General features: G+C 36.7%; 2 protein-coding genes across 5 annotated transcripts in view; both read left to right on the top strand.

The window, feature by feature from the left end:
* Window positions 1-3,468, top strand: part of ppp1r7 (protein phosphatase 1, regulatory (inhibitor) subunit 7) — a 4,955-nt gene extending 1,487 nt beyond the window's left edge. For 2 of the 3 annotated variants that reach the window (XM_043221898.1, XM_043221906.1), the window contains exons 6-10: window positions 530-692; window positions 815-931; window positions 1,006-1,110; window positions 1,456-1,542; window positions 2,247-3,468. In XM_043221898.1, coding sequence (XP_043077833.1) covers window positions 530-692; window positions 815-931; window positions 1,006-1,110; window positions 1,456-1,542; window positions 2,247-2,423 — 649 coding nt within the window. In that variant the 3' untranslated portion in view covers window positions 2,424-3,468. The other variant, XM_043221913.1, reaches the window with a different exon arrangement.
* A 2,243-nt stretch (window positions 3,469-5,711) lies between these two features.
* ubxn7 (UBX domain protein 7) lies at window positions 5,712-14,143 on the top strand. 2 transcript variants are annotated; one of them, XM_043224561.1, is made up of 11 exons: window positions 5,712-5,817; window positions 7,310-7,466; window positions 7,576-7,643; window positions 9,293-9,358; window positions 9,441-9,553; window positions 10,027-10,173; window positions 10,283-10,373; window positions 11,235-11,362; window positions 11,453-11,906; window positions 12,803-12,882; window positions 13,365-14,143. In XM_043224561.1, the coding sequence occupies exons 1-11, from the start codon at window positions 5,748-5,750 to the stop codon at window positions 13,524-13,526; spliced, it is 1,536 nt and encodes a 511-aa protein (XP_043080496.1). In that variant the 5' UTR covers window positions 5,712-5,747; the 3' UTR covers window positions 13,527-14,143. The 2 variants fall into 2 exon arrangements, with proteins under 2 accessions (XP_043080496.1, XP_043080505.1); XM_043224570.1 differs by lacking the exon at window positions 5,712-5,817 and adding an exon at window positions 5,842-6,071.
* Window positions 14,144-16,818: the final 2,675 nt, after the last annotated feature.

The raw sequence follows: 16,818 nt of genomic DNA, 5'->3' as shown, positions 1-16,818 counted from the left end.
TTCTGAATGATCCTGTGACACAGAAGATTGGAGTCTTCAACAGCCGCAGAAGATTCATCAAATAAACAAATGGCATAAAAATCTAAAAGTTAATTTTGCAATCCATGGCTTTCATTTTTATTTTATTTAAAAAAAACACACATGAGCAGTAGTGTACATAACCTGAATTAATAGTAAATAAAACCACATTTATGAAAAGCATATTTAAAATTTTTGCATTCAGATCTATTATGATATTCTTGGTGAAGAAGCCTTTTAGTTTTCTTCAGTAAAGATCTTAAAAGGAAATGTAATTTAGCATGCATGATTGTTTTTTGGGGGAAGGGCTGCTGAATTAATATTTCAAAGAAATGTATACAGCAAATCGGTCATGCAGGGGGAAAATGCTGAAAAAGAAAATAGAGAGCACCAGAAAGGAAAATGTCATTTTTTTTAGAAAAAAAATACGCAAAGGATTCTATGTATTTCTTTAGTTTGTATGTTAATTTTTGATTGTTGTATTTGTATTTTTCTCCTTTGTGGTTTACAGGCAGCTAGACGTATCGTTCAACTTACTGAGGAAGATCGAAGGATTGGAATCTCTCACAAAAATCAAGAAGCTCTTCCTGCTTCATAACAAGATTACAAGCATTGCCAACCTCGATCAGCTGACGATCCTCCAGATGCTTGAGCTGGGCTCTAACCGCATCAGGGTGAGACGTCCAAGACCACATCTGCTCTTTACGTGTTCTTCCCTGCTCACTGTTTAGTACTTCTCTGTGTCCTGGCCTGAATTTTATGTATGCAAATGCTTACATTGTTATGCAAATGTTAGGTGATTGAGAATCTGGATTCTCTTGCTACTTTGGAGAGTTTGTTCCTCGGCACAAATAAAATCACTCAGCTACAGAACCTTGATGGATTGCACAGTCTAACGGTTCTCAGCATCCAGGTGAGTTTGTGCCCAAATATTTTTTTCTTCTTCTTTCTTCTCTGCTGATCTTAACATCTGTTCCTGTCTGACAGAGTAACCGCATCACGAAGTTGGAAGGACTCCAAAATCTTGGGAATCTGCGAGAGCTTTACTTGAGTCATAATGGCATTGAAGTCATTGAGGGCCTAGAAAACAACGTAAGATCTACCATTGCTACCTACAGTTGCGATTACGTTTTCCTGTCAGTTCTAAATTTACGCGCAGAATGTTCGCACTAAATAATATTTATAAGTAGCAAAATTGCGAGGCCCCTCTTAAAATGCACGTTAAGAAGCTGTGAGGCTCGAATCTGGCAGTTTTGTGTTTAATGTTCCCGTTTCTCCAGCTATGCTGAAGTCCTCTGTTCTCCGCTGCACCTTTACTCCGCAGGAGACGTCTGTGTTCTGATCTGTCGTCACATCAGTGGTTTTATTTTTACCTGCCCCAGAATATTTTAGTTCTCGTTTAAACGTGTCTTTCATCTTCTTCCCTTTCTTTTTCAGAAAAAGCTGACAACCTTGGATATCGCTGCAAACAGGATAAAAAAGATTGAAAATATCAGCCATTTGACTGAATTAAAAGAATTTTGGGTAAGAAAAAAAGACAGGTTAATTGTTGGTGTATTTTATGGCACGCTACATAGATATTTTAAAAACCTTTTTTAAAAGTTTGCGATCAATAAGGCTTGTTTTTTTTTTTTTAATCGGGCACACTTTATTTTTAGGTCCAATTCTCATTAACCTTAACTATAACTTTTGCCTCAAACTCATAAATTACTGCATATTAGTAGTTTTTAAATTTAGGTATTAGGTAGGATTATGGATGTAGAATATGGTCATGCAGAACATATACGCCGTTTATTAGTACTAATAAAGTACATGTTAGTATCAGGCACGCCAATAAGCAAATAATTAATAGTGAGTTTGCTATTAATCAGGCTGCATTTATGAGATCAAACATAAATTTAATACCGTTTAATTAAATATTTTTCTATTTTTAAAAAAGTCATGAATCAAAATGCTCTTGATATTTACACGCATAAGAGGGCGCTCTACAATTTAAAAAAAACACTGCAGGTTTGAAAACTTGAGAACCCCAGAAGAAAAAAAAAAAAGTATGAAAGACATCTTCAGAAGAGTCCATCAGTGGTTCAACCGTAACCGTACCATTTAAATGGCATTATAAGTAAAAATTGTACTTTTAGAGTAACTTATACTGCATATTTTTTTTCAACAACATCTAAAAATAGCAAAGTATTGCTTAAACGCTGCTTTTTTTCATTCCTTTTATACAGATGAATGACAACCAAATCGATAACTGGGCAGACTTGGACGAGCTCAAGAACGCCAAAGGTCTAGAGACTGTCTATCTGGAGAGAAACCCTCTGCAGAAGGACCCTCAGTACAGACGCAAGATCATGTTGGCTCTTCCCAGTGTCAGGCAGATAGATGCCACCTTCATCCGTTTCTGATCATCCACCTCATTGTGCCCTCCCTCACCCAAACCATCCACGGCATATTATAAATGCACCACTACCATACTACCCTCATGGACACCGTCTGCCCTATTTATCTCTCTTTTATTTACTTTTTAACAAAAAAAAAGAAGAATCATCTCACACTCCCAATGTTGCCATTCATGTGCTGGCACCTTTTACTCGCACAGAGACTATATACCTATGCTCTGACTTATGCTATAGCGTGAATGCTTGTTAATTTATTTTTAGTTTAGGACCCGATCGGTCTGAACTCAAAGGAGCCGATGCCTGTTGCTCTGAAAATATATCACTGCTAAATCCTTTAGCATTTTGGTTAGGAAATCATTTCATCGTAGTTATCCCTTCTCTCTCTCTCGTCAGTGTAAAATCCGAAATGTCTACCCCGTACGATTTACAACGTGAGGTAAAAAGGTCAAAATTCACGTCGCGTTCAGGTACCGAAGAAGGTTATGAGGAAATTCTTATTCTTTGATGCGATCAGGGACTATTTCTCTTACGGATTCTATTTGCATATCAGTTGTGTTTCTGGTTGTAGAGTAAGGCTGGTTGAAATGACGTGACACACATTCTTCGCTCTTCATTAATGCTGAATATATTACAAGAGATTAATTCCGTTTTAAAACTAATGTTATGCCACACGATTCTTAAGTGATTTTAGGGACTCAACAGAGCAAGGTGATTAGTATTTTTTTTTTTATTACTTTTTTGGTGAAAATATAAATACCACGTGCACTCAGAATATTCACACAGAGACACCTCATGTTGTTGTATGATCTGCGGAGTTGGAGGTGAATAGAAAAGGACGCGGTGTGACGACTGTGTTTGGCCACTCCCATTGGCTAGGAGGGAGGGGGGGGGTCTGATTCTCTATGGAATGAACCCAGTCCCTTTACAAGGGTTAAAGAACAACTGCATAGGATTGCTTTTAATTTGCTCGAATTTTCACTTTGTTTTTACAAGCTTGGTTGACTGTTTTGGAATTGAATGTACTATAAATAAACCGAATTTGAACAATGCACACACTTATGATGTTTGTTTGCATTTAAGATGTGCGGGTTACCTTTTTGATTTCGCAGTGCGAGTCGTTTCACTTAAATATTAGCGAACGTTGCTCAAAACGGCGATGTTGGAAAGGTCTAGATAATAATGGAAAGAAAGTATATTTCCATTACTACGTGAAAGTGTGTTGAACTATTCTATCAATCTCAGATCGATAATTTTGCAAGAGTACTCATAATTATCAGACAATCTTGTACGTAAAGCTACTAATAAGAACTGCCGCTATGAAATGGGGATAAATAGACAAGGTCACGCAGTAGTCATATACAAAATTAAATATTTGTCATGAAAACAGCAATCGTTTGTATATGCATTTCTTTCAGTATACACAAATATCACAGCACATATTTAACTCGAACGCAAACTAATGGCTAAAAATATTCTCACCATTGCAGTTCTGTCAGAAAATCCAACCCTTCTCTCAGGAAATGTTTGCAGTTGCAAACGTTTTGGTATTTATGTATTTTTTGCATTGAAACAACACAAAAGTAATACTTTTCCACACAGAACCCCCCAAAAAATCACTGGACAAAATTATTGACACCCTTAACTTTGGCAGCACCCCATTTGGAAATAATTACTGAAATCATTCACTTCCGGTAACCACAAATAAGGTACTTGCACCTCTCTACTGGAATGTTTCAGATCATTCAGATTTGAAGGATGCCTTCTCCCAACTGCTGTTCTGAGATCTCTCCACATGTGTTCTATTGGATTTAGATCTTGACTCGACATTTCTGAGTGCTTTTTGAAGTGTGTTTTGGGTCATTGTCCTGCTGGAAGACCCATGACCTCTGGTGGAGACGCAGCTTTCTGACATTGTCCACTACATTGCGCCCCCAAATTCATTGGTAATCGTCAGATTTCATGACACCGTTAACACAGTCAAGGCATCCAGTGCCAGAAGGCATCCCAAAACGTCTTTGAACCTCCAACGTGTTTAACTGTAGGCACTGTGCTCTTTTCTTTGAAGGCCTCATTTATTTTTCTGAAAACAGTGCCATAATGTCCTTCACCAAAAAGCTCCACTTTTGTTTAATCTGTCCACGGTATGTTCTCCCACAAGGCCTGTGGTTTTTGCACATAAGTTTTGGCAAAACTTGCTTTTTTTATGCCTTTTTGTCAGCAGTGGTGTCCTCCTGGGTCTCCTACCCTAGGGTCCATTTTCATTCAGATGGTGATGGATGGTACGAGCTGAGACTGTTGTACTCTGTGTTTCCATCTGCTTGAATTTGGAAGTTAATCTGGGTTCTTTATCCACCAATTGAAAACATCAATTTTAACACAAATAAAGTGGTTATATGTGTGTGTGTGTGTGTGTGTGTGTGTGTGTGTGTGTGTGTGTGTGTGTCTCTCTCTCTCTCTCTCTCTCTCTCTCTCTCTCTCTCTCTATATATATATATATATATATATATATATATATATATATATATATATATATATATATATATATACTGTATGTCTGTGGTGTTAGAAAAATGGATGAAAAGAGATTTTGTTTGTTTTAAAGATTTTGCAAAATGTCTGACAATTTTAATGTGTTACACTTTATTAGAATGGTGTCGTGACCATTGCTAACATATTTTACATGATCAAAATTTTTATAATATACTTTAGACTTTAGAAAAGTCTGGATTTGTGTTTTGGTGTTACTGTATTCTTGAGAAACATGGTGGTTATAGCACATTTTTTATTATCGTAAACACTGGTATTTTCTATCATTAATTATAAATCAAAATGTCCTTACAAAACATTCTAAATACAGAATATTTAGCGAAATTAAAATACACATTCAGTGTAATAAAAGTGTCTTTGTTATTCCAAATGAAGAAACTTGTCTTTACAAAAACAGTAAACTTGTAAATTGTATTTTTTGTAATGAATATGACTTATTTTGGCGAGACAATGACCTCTTTGAGTTCAGTAATCAAATTATTTTACTTGAAATTGTTTAATCTGTTCATTATACATTACTGACTCTATTCTCATATATGTTATATGTTATCGTTTTTTGAATACAAAAAAAAATCTTGTGAATGTCAACATGAGAGACACGTTGAAGATTAGCACCCGGACGGCCGTTTATTCAGCGCACGGTTGCATCTTTTCCTTGATCCTGCGAATGAACTACATTACCCAGAGACCCAAGGAGGTGACGCACGGAGGCAGATGTAGAAAGAGATCCTATTGGTCGATGCCGTGCATGCGTGCAGTCGTGTTGTTGTCAGTGGCGGCAAGATGGCGACTCTCGGAGACGCATCAGCCCCGGGGGTTAATGGGTTAATACAACAGTTCACAGCCATAACTGGTAAATATTGACATTTTGCATTTGCGGGATTTTTTGCACAGGCCGTTTCGCTTGAGTAAAACACGGGGTCTTTAGAAATGCTGTATGTGGGGAAGAGGGCATCATCATTACTGCCCCCTCTGTCATGCAAAGGAAAGAGACTAACGAAAGCTTCGGCTAGCTGCTATCTTGCACTTGCTTTAATATGGATCTGCGTGCAAAAGAAAAGAATTCCGAACAGAAAGGGGGCGATCTAATGTAGACTAATTTCTTAAGTATGCTGATGGTATTGTAAAACTCTCTCAGACTGAACTTTGAGCATGTGATTGTAACGTTACTTCTGTTATTTCACCATCGCTACATGTGTAACACCTTTAAATTCAAAACGGGCTACTGCTGCACTGATTTTCGCCCTGCCATTATTATTCCCGCTGCTAAATGTAAATGCTACAGGTTGATTGTGTGTGTTTGAATGTTTCCAGCCACCGCGAGTGTGTTTAACAACTTCGACAAGTGTGTCTGTGGATATGAGCCACAGTCCACAACATGGCGGTTTGTGTAGGCTGATTCTCAATCAGTTATCCGTTTCTCTGAATGCTTCTCGCAACTAACGTCTAAGTGAAAGATACACGCACAACTGTAATGTTCTTAAAGCAATCGGATCGTTTAGTTTAACTGTCATTGGAGGTGTGCGCGAAGGCTGCTTTTGTGCGTCGCATGGTGGTGTGCATCATTTGATAGTTTCGTTTCTGTTGGTCTGAAAATACAAGCCATGTTTCGCAGCTCGCTACTTTTTCGTTAAGGTGAAAGATGCGCTGGTTGTGCGCATGCGCGCTCCCCGAAGGGGCGGGTGTTAAGAACTGAAACGAGGGAGCGCTGCTTCTGTGCCTCTGCTGCGTAATATTGCATATTTTCTCTAAAACTGTACTGTTATAAAACTTTAGGAATTTGAGCGTAGGATGTATTTATACAAATGCTAAACAATGTCGTTTCTTAATACAGGCCGCCTTACCAATATTTGCCATTTAAGTCACAGTTAAAACCATGATTATACCTTAATTATTACATTATTGTTTTGATTTGGCATAACAACATGAAAATTACAACATTGGTCTTTTTTGACCAAATACATGTACACATTATGTCTGATGTAATTTACTGCAAAAAAAGGTATATTTTGGGAGATATAGGCTTGAACCTTCTCACCCATGGATTGCAAAAATATTTTTTTTACAACGTAAACAGAGAGCTTGAGGTTAATGTCTACAAAATACGAAGAAAACAAAGTTATTTTGTGAAACAGCATTGCATTTATTTGTGTTTAAAACATGTCACCATATAATCGAAGGAAATCCTTGTTATTTAGCGTCTGACACTAACCGCAGTAACATGTTAAGAGTTACATATTAACTTCTTGAAGTGTGCCTGTTTTTCTTTTAAGTGTGTTTATGTTTCATCTTGCATAATATATTGCTGTCTTTGCGTGTGTGTGTGTGTGTGTGTTCGTTTGCAGGAGCCACAGAGAGTGTAGGGAAGCATATGTTGGAAGCATGTAACAACAACCTAGAGATGGCCGTCACCATGTTTCTAGACGGAGGGGGCATCGCAGAGGAACCCAGCACGAGCGCCAGTTCAGCCGGGGCGTCCAGCAGCAGACACCCCCCCGTAGAGTGAGTGACTTTTATATATGACGCACCAAAAACGCTTGGTCTCACGTTTTTTGAGTCACTGCAGGCACCGTGCTTTGAGTTTTGAATGTTGTGTTATCCTCTCTGGCAGAGATGATGTGCGAGCGCCCATTCCTCAGAAGCAGGACATTCTGGTGGAGCCTGAGCCCTTGTTTGGAGGTACAGTTTCAATGCAAACAGATGCAAACTTTTTAGTTGTGCTAGGCCAGGTTTAATAGATGGGGTTTAGCCTGAGTCAGGATTGGGCCATAGGTCAATTAGGACATTTAAGTAATTTTCATGTACATGCCTTAAAAAAAGCATTGCTGGTGTGCATCTTAACTAAAAACAAAGGCACTGGCATGTTTTAAGATCAGTCAGTGAACATATTTTGTTAAGTTGAAGATATACACTGCCAGTCAAATTTTGGAAACGGTACAATTTTTAATATATTTTTTTAAAGATGTTATGTTCATCAAGGCTGCATTTATGTGATCAGAAATACAGGAAAAATATATAATATTGTGAAATATTATTGCAATGTAAAATAACAATTTTCTATTTTAATATACATTAAAATATAATTTATTCCTGTGATGCAAAGCTGAATTTTCAGCATCATTACTCCAGTCCTTATTGTTTACTTCACTGATTTATTTTTAGTGCTGGAAACTGGAAAGTTTTCATTTTTTTATTTTATTTTTAAATATTTGAACTTGTTTTTTTTTTTTTTTTTTATATATATATATATTCTTGAGTGAATACAATTTTAAAAGAAGAGTGTTTATTTTTATTAGAAATGCTTTCTAACAAAAAACACAACCATTGAAAGGTTTGGGGTCGGTAAATATTTCTTCTGTTTTATTTGAAAGAAATTAAAATGTGGGATGTGTTAAATTGATAAGAATTGATGGCATTTACATTAAAAAAATGCTGTTCTTATGTTTTATTAATCCAAGAATCCTGGAGTAAAAAAAAAGCATAGCAGTTTCCAACTTTGCCAGCATTGATAATTCTAATAATAAATCAGCATATTAGAATGATTTCTTTAGACTGGTGCAATGACTGATGGAAATTCAGCCTTACATCACAGAAATAAATTATATTTTAAATTATATTAAAATTGAAACTCATATTTTAAATGGTAAATATTTCACAATTTTTTCACAATACTTTTTTCCTGTATTTTGGATAAAAAAAATTGCAGCCTTGATGAACATAAGAAACTTTTTTTTTTTTTTTTTAAATATTACAAATATTAGTTTCCAAAGTTTTGACTGATAGTGTACAATTATTCTAGGACTAGTGTCTTAGGCAAACTGAATGCAAATAATTTGATAATTCATAAAAAAAAAAAAAAAAAACTTTTAAAGTTCAAACTGTTAACCTTTTTACTAGTGGTGGTTATTTGTGTGTTAGTTTGTTTTCTACATTTTTGCTATGTCACACCACAGGGCACAGTACATTTTTTTATTTAACAACTACCTATTTACAGTTAAAAATTGACAACATATTTTTGTTACTATCCTTGATTTTTGGCATAAAAGAAAAAGCGATAATTTTGACCCATGCACTGTATTTGTTGGCTCTTGCTATTGCTGACTTATGACTTGTTTTGTGATCCAAGGTCACGCATATTATGTCTAAACGCGCTTTTATTTTGGAGATGAATGGATTTGCCAGCCCTAGTATGCAGTAGTAAAGTGTGTGTTCACTGTAAAACACTATATTTCATTAAAAAGAAACGTGATGATCAATTATAATTATTTAATAGTCTCGAACCGAATTCGGTTTCGTTTACGTAAACGACTAATATCTCTCTTTCACAGTACCAAAGAGGCGTAGACCAGCGCGATCGATCTTTGATGGATTTCGTGATTTTCAGACGGAAACAAGTAAGTACATGTGAGGCATTCTGATGGCAGACACGGTCTAGTGCTTCCTCTGAAACCCTGCTGTTGTGATGTGAATCTTCAGTGCGACAGGAGCAGGAGCTGAGAAACGGAAGTGCGATGGACAAGAAGCTGAGCACTCTAGCCGATCTGTTCCGTCCCCCCATTGAACTCATGCACAAAGGCAGCTTTGAGACGGTAAGCTTTAGTTAACCCATTAGCATTACCAGTAACGCATCCGGCGATCGGCTCATTCCTGTGCTTCGGTCCGCCGTCTCGTTATGTTCGAAATTGGTCAACGTAATAACGTGTTTCGTTCCTCGACGTGAACAAGTCAAGCCCTGCAAATCAGGGAGTGTCCAAACACCTTGCCTTAACCAGTCTTACTTTTCTAATACAAATAAGACTAACTGAAATAATAAACCTGGCTTATTTGGTTTGTTTTATGTAACAGGCCCCAGGTAATGTTTCAGAGCAATATTGATGTTGCCTTATAAAATGAATCTGTAGGTTTTATAGACCTACCGTACTATAGACCGTTTATGTAAGAGACTGAATAACTGAAACATAAGCTTGTTTATGCTTTTAATTTTAGAATATTCCTGTAAGCCAAGTTTTTAAGTCTCGCTATGCGATTTTAACACATTCCCACAATGCATTTGTCACCTCAGGCGAAAGACTCCGGTCAGCTTGAGAACAAATGGCTGATGATCAACATTCAGAATGTCCAGGATTTCGCCTGTCAGTGTCTAAACCGAGACGTGTGGAGCAATGATGCTGTGAAAAACATCATCAGAGAGCACTTCATATTCTGGCAGGTACATTTAAACAGACGTAAATGTCTTCGTCTTTTTTGTCTTCCATGACATTACTTGAATAGTGAATGTGAGCTTTTGAGTTGTTCAGGTGAGCTGTTTTTGCTTCTAGGTGTACCATGACAGTGAGGAAGGGCAGAGGTACATTCAGTTCTACAAGCTTAACAAGTTCCCATATATATCTATCCTGGACCCTCGTACAGGTGAGAGACGTTTTCTGAAAAATAATTATTGATATGATGATATATATTATACTATAATAATAATAATGTATTTAATAAAAAATCTATATATTTTGAGGATAAAAATGGCTATAGTAAAAAAATAGTAATAATAAATAATAAAAAAAAGTAAAAATATATATATATATATATATATATATATATATATATATATATATATATATATATATATATATATATATATATATATATATATATTTGTTGATTTTGTTTTTCTTTTCTTTTTAAATCTTGGTAAAATGTTAATTCTGTTTTAAAAATGTTATGTTTTTTTATTAAATTCATTCAGGTCATTAAAAGTAAACTTTAAATGAAAATGTTAAAATATTGTGGGGCAAAAAAAGTCATAAAATGAATTAATTTATAAGAAAATATATATTTTAATGTAAATGAAAGTTGAGCATGTAAAACTATTTTTTAAATGGAATTTGCATTAAATTCATTCACATCATTATATTTAAATGTTGAAAATGTAAATGTAAAATGAAATATTTCAACTATGTAAAACAACATAAATTCAGAGCTTTACTAAAAACCTAGTACATGCATTTTGGACTAGATTTTTCATTTCAAACTGTTAATACTGGTGCTTATACAATGTACAATATATACAAATTAAGTTTCTGAAAATGACTTTTTTTAAATGAATAAACTAGTAAGACTAGTAAAAACCTTGTAATAACACAATAATGTGAAAGATTTCAATATTTGCACATTCAGTCATTTATTAAGTTATCTCTCCGGTACCATATGGTTTTATCAAAAAAAATGTTGTGACTGTTTCTAGCTTTAGTTTTTTTTCCCCTCTTCTGACAAATACAGGACAAAAGATGGTTGAGTGGAACCAGTTAGACGTGACCTCATTCTTGGATCAGGTCACAGGCTTCCTGTCAGAGCACGGGCAGCTGGATGGGCAGTCCAGTCAACCTCCGGCCAAACGGGCTCGTTCTGTAAGGCTTCACATTTAAGTTTCTCCGGGTTCCTGAAAAAGCATTTATGTGTCTTTGCTTCACATCTCAGTCTTTGATCCGCCCTTACAGGAGAGTCTGATAGATGCCAGTGAGGACAGTCAGTTAGAGGCCGCCATCCGGGCCTCTCTTCAAGAAACACACTACGAGTCCACCCAGGACAAGGCAGAGTCCCGCTCAGATGATGATTCAGACGCCGAACCTTTTTCTGACAGTGAAGGCCTGATCTCAGTGGACGGTTCAGATAATGAGGTCGGCGGAGGGGAGGATTCTTTAGATGGACACGTCTCTGCAGAGGTAGCTCCTCCCACCAGGCCGGACAGCCCAGCCCATCACAGGAAGTCCCCACACAAAGAGTTATGTCACAGGAAAGAGGAGAGCAAGAAGAACCACCTAGAGCCGGTCGGGATCAGTCACAGCCACAGCCAGTCAGAGTCTCAACAGCGTCTGGGAGAAAACCACAGTTCCACGTCGCATCAGCCCTCAGAACCTGCCGGCACCAGCACAGCAGATCCAGACGACAACGGTATACGCCACGTCTCTGTAAAGGGGAAAAAAACTGTCATTATTTGCCTTTAAAATCATATATGTTTTTACTGAATATAAGAGGGAAAGTATATCTATAGTTCATAGTGACCTTCGTATGTTGAAGTGTCCCACTTGTGGATTGTTCCGACTCGACTGAAGTATAGCTGCATCTTGGTGTGAGAAACGGACTGAAAATCTAGATTCCAAAAGCTTATTTCCAAATAGATGGTAATTTGGGAATCATTGTGTCCAGATGTAGTATAATCAGGTGCATTAATTGATCCAATCATAAGGATTTTCTGTGACTTATAGGGATAGTTTACCCAAAAATGACAATTCTGCCCCTCATACATTTCCAAACCAGAAATGAAGATTTTTAAAAAAACATTTATGCATTCCGAGACTTCTCTGACCCTCCCAGTGGAGAATTATCACATATGTGAAGAACGTATGCACACAGCATATGTTTACTTTCGGTCCATTCCATTGCTGTCTATGTTAGAGAGCGCAAAAATATCTTACTTTGTGCTCAGAAAATATACGAAGGGCGTACAAGTTATGAAAGACACGAGGGTGAGTAGTTAAAGACACGATTCTTATTTTTGGGTGAACTATACCTTTAAATTTCAGTCTGTTTCTTACAGAAATCTATCAGATGGTATAATAAGACTGTAATATGGACGGTTTTGTTTGGTTTTGCTATTTTTGGCCCCTCATATGGAAACAAGCTGATCTTTGCACATTGAGCTTTTGTGTTCTGCAGAAATGATTTTGAATGGTTTAGAATGAGATAAATAATGGCAGCTTTTTGGTGACTGTGCCTTGAACACATATGCATATGCTTATAACAAATAGTGAGAGTGAATCGATATGCTAAAATGACTCTGTCCTCAGGTCCAAAGGCCCGCCTAATGCTTCGATACCCAGATGGCCAGAGAGAACAGATAGCATTGTCTGCTAAAGCTAAACTCATGGTGGGTATAACATTTCAGGATGATTAATTTATTATTTATCATTTATTATCTTGTGTGTATTGGGGCATTTCTGCTTCTTCTCATGCGCCACCTACTGTCAGAAATCTGGTACATTTTAACCGGTTGATGGAAAAAGAAGCTAAGAGCGGAAAACACGCATTTCTAAAAATCCAAACTGTTTAAATAAGGTATATAGAATTATTCAAGTGTTCACAGCAACAATACAGTACTTCATTTTTATTATCATTTATTTCCAGATAAAAATCATTCAGGAAAAAAAACGTCACTTGAAATTTAAAATTCAGTTAAAAAAATCCTGGTATGCTGTGCTTGAATACCCTAATATGTCTAGCCCCTACCAATTTCTGAAAACCAAGAAAAAAAAAAGTACAAAAAATTATTGCAGCGTAAGTTGTCTAATACAAAAATGATTTTTTTTTGTCAGCCTTGATTTATTTTTTTTTCTCTCTTATTGTCTGTAGGCACTGGTGAGACACGTTCAGTCGAAGGGATTCCCAAATGAACGCTTCGAACTTGTCACCAACTTCCCCCGCCGAAGACTCGCTCACTTGGACTATGACATCACACTGCAAGAAGCAGGACTGTGTCCGCAGGAGACTGTGTTTGTGCAGGAGAGGAATTAGCCCCTCCCCTTGTAGATAAATTACACCCCCTCCTGTCCTGTCATTTGTGCCCTAGAAAGACTGAATTGACTGTGCCCTGTTACCACTTGTCTTTTTTTTTTTTTTTTTCTTTTCTTTTTTTTATAATAAGTCCAGGATACTCAGAACATTTTGTAGTTCATAGGGACCGTCCCTTGAGCTGCATTTGTCAACGTATTTATTTACAAACAACTTGGCACATCCCATCCTATCTGGGTCTAATTCTTCAAGACAGTACGTGTCCGTGAGCTCGGCTCAAATTGATATGGAAATGAAAAGGGTTTTACAGATGGTAGGGAAAACATTGTGTATCGTGTATATGCAACGTTTTTAAGGATTGAACATCAGCTCCGAAGTGGCTACGGTTCCTGTTAAAGTCATCTGAGCAGGTTGGGGTCATGTTAAACGTGGGCTCGGATGAATTTGGGATGAATGTTTATTATTTAGAGGTAAACCCTCACATATCTCATCTGCAATGTGCAGGGACGGAAGAAGTAGAGTGACATTTAGCTATAGTAAGTTTCTATCTCCTTTTTTATATACTGCATCATTTCCACAAAAAAACTGATTCTCAAATATAATCATTGAAACAAAAGGGACAGCTGGTCCTCTGGAGTATTTCTTGAATAACTTGTGCAGTCTCATATGCCACAGTGGAAGGATCCGGTTGTGTTTTTATGCATTTAGGGCAACTTTTTATGTTAATGTTAAGTTATTCAAAATGATACAGGTTCTTGGGTTTAGCTTAGCAGCGCACCAATATTATGAACCGTATGAGCACAAGAATATTGCCACACAAATAGTTTTCTCATAGATCTCTACAATGTACACATTAGCAGCTGATAACCCAAGTTATGCACCATATTGTAATGGTAAAACCTAGTTATTCACATGGAAGAATATCTATTTCTGCAATGTCTGTTTGTTTAGGATAATTTTTTTTACATGATATTTAGGCCAGCATATAATGCTGCATATGGTAAATAAAAAAGATAACTCTTATAAATATAACTGATCGTCAGAGAACGCTACTCTAAAAAAAATGTGTTTTTTACAACCATATGCAACAATAAATCATCACAGAAATTACATATTCCAATAAAAAAAAAACAGTAATTTTAAATTGTAAAAATATTTCTCAATTTTACTGTTTTGATATTTGCCTTGATGTCCCTTTTTAGCGTTTTCATGCTCTTGCATCATTACTTTACAATTTTAAAGTTGTGATATCCAGGCCTGGAAACAACATAAAAATATGTAGAAGATATTTAGTCATTGAATATCAGTGTGGTTTGGTTGTAAAGTATTTCATCAGCTTTAAGTTGCTATCATGCTTGAAGTTGATTGGCAAAGTCGGGAAGTCAGACTTTGCCTGGAGCAGGAAAACCAGTAAATGTTAAATATGATTTAAGGAAGAGATGAAACAAAGAGAAAAATGAAACATCAAACAGTTCCAGAGGATGTTTCAAGGACTAGATATGTTTCCTCTGAAGATCAATGAGACACTCCTGAAACACAAGAAACGGCTTGGGTTTGAGATCCAGTCCCTCGTGAACATGGGTGTAGTTTTCTATCATATAGATTCATTCTATTATCACAGCTAGGGATAATAATGAATTAACATACTGAATTATTGCACAATACGTGACTCGTATTGCAACATTAAGAAACTCTGAGGGTGCCATTTAATTATAAAATAGATAGACCGTTCAGATCAGGGGAATATCAATGCTGAGCAACCAAAACGTTTAGTGTTGATTCTACTAATTTTTAATCTCAGAACTTTATGAAAAAAGAAATCTAACTTTCTGGTGGTTACATTATTGAATCAGTAGGTGGCGCCAATAGAGTTCATGATTCTCTACCCAATTAAATCTCTGAAAGAGGCATAACAGAGACGTTACGGTTTAAGTCTTGTCAGTAGGTAGAGAAATAATGCAGTCAACCTTGTTTCGTGCATCTGTTTTAAATTTAGAGTTTTAAGGCAGCGACAAAACTGTTTATGAAAATTAGTAACGTTAGTCACAGCATGAGGGGATGAGTATGAGAACATCTTTATAGAGTTCTGGGACAAAATTCAGTGAAAGAGGTCACTGGCAGTTTTAGCCAGATGTCTTACTAAAGTTAACAATGTCCTGTTAATAAATAATTAGGTTAGGTTAATAAGATATATTAATAATAAGCATGACCAACTGTGCACATGTAACAGGCATGGGAAATACACACATTTTATAGAATTATAAAAAGTATATAGAGGGTATAAATTGAGATCACTTTCCCACCTAAATACCTGACTTCCAGCAAACGGCTGCATGCGTTCCCGAGACCCCGTCTTGGCTGGCCTCTGACTCCACGTCAAGGGAGAAGTCAACTCTCAGGGACGCGCACTCAGCAGTTTGCTGGAAGTCAGGTATTTAGGTTATAATTTGAAAACTAGAAATATTTTTGTTACAAATATCCATCGATCTGCTTCAGAGAACATGTGATAACCCCCCGAAGGCATATAGGTATATTTTTTTGTTGCAGTACTTGCAGATATAACCAATTTACGGAGCTTTAAAATAATGGTCACTATGCAGGAACATTACCAAGCTTGGAAGAGCCAGGATAAATTTTGAAAAAACAGACTTTGTTTGTCTGAAAGAAGAAGCTCATATACACCTAGGATGGCTTTGGGTAAAATATGTCATAATTAAAATTTTTGGATGAACTATTCCTTTAACATAAAATGATAACTGCAAATCTGTGTTTTGCTGTCTGGAGCCTGGAATTTGTTTCTTTGTATTACATTTGATTCTGTTCTCTGGAGCTTTCGGCAGTCTGTAGAAATATAACTCTAGAGTGAACTTATTGAAATCGGAGCGCTCCTGGACTAGAGTTGGCTCTGGAGTCTGATCTGTCCTGGATCTGAAGGGGCTCTGAAGTGAACTTTGGCTCCTGGACCAAAGTGGGCTCTAGAGTGGACTGCAATGGTCTCAGACAGACATGACATTACTAGATTGCGATAACAAAGATAATAAATGAACTCCCAAAATATTATGAGAGCTAAGCCCTTCATCTCCCAAGAAGGCAAAGGGTTGTCAAAGCAGTCATTAGCTGTTAGATCTGGCATCTGTATTCTGTCACAGATCCTGACACAAAAAGATCCATCAACTTGCTTATCATATTCGTCACACACTTTAATGAAGTTATTGGACATAATCAATGCTCCACCACAGTGAGTGATTATGTGTTGTGGTTCCACAGTCTTGCAGCTACCAGTGGCTGGAATGAA

The sequence above is a fragment of the Puntigrus tetrazona genome, chromosome 2, assembly GCF_018831695.1.
Source record: "Puntigrus tetrazona isolate hp1 chromosome 2, ASM1883169v1, whole genome shotgun sequence".
Classification (NCBI taxonomy): domain Eukaryota; kingdom Metazoa; phylum Chordata; class Actinopteri; order Cypriniformes; family Cyprinidae; genus Puntigrus; species Puntigrus tetrazona.
The sequence above is the reverse complement of the archived record's forward strand: the minus strand, read 5'-3'. Positions and strand labels throughout refer to the sequence as shown.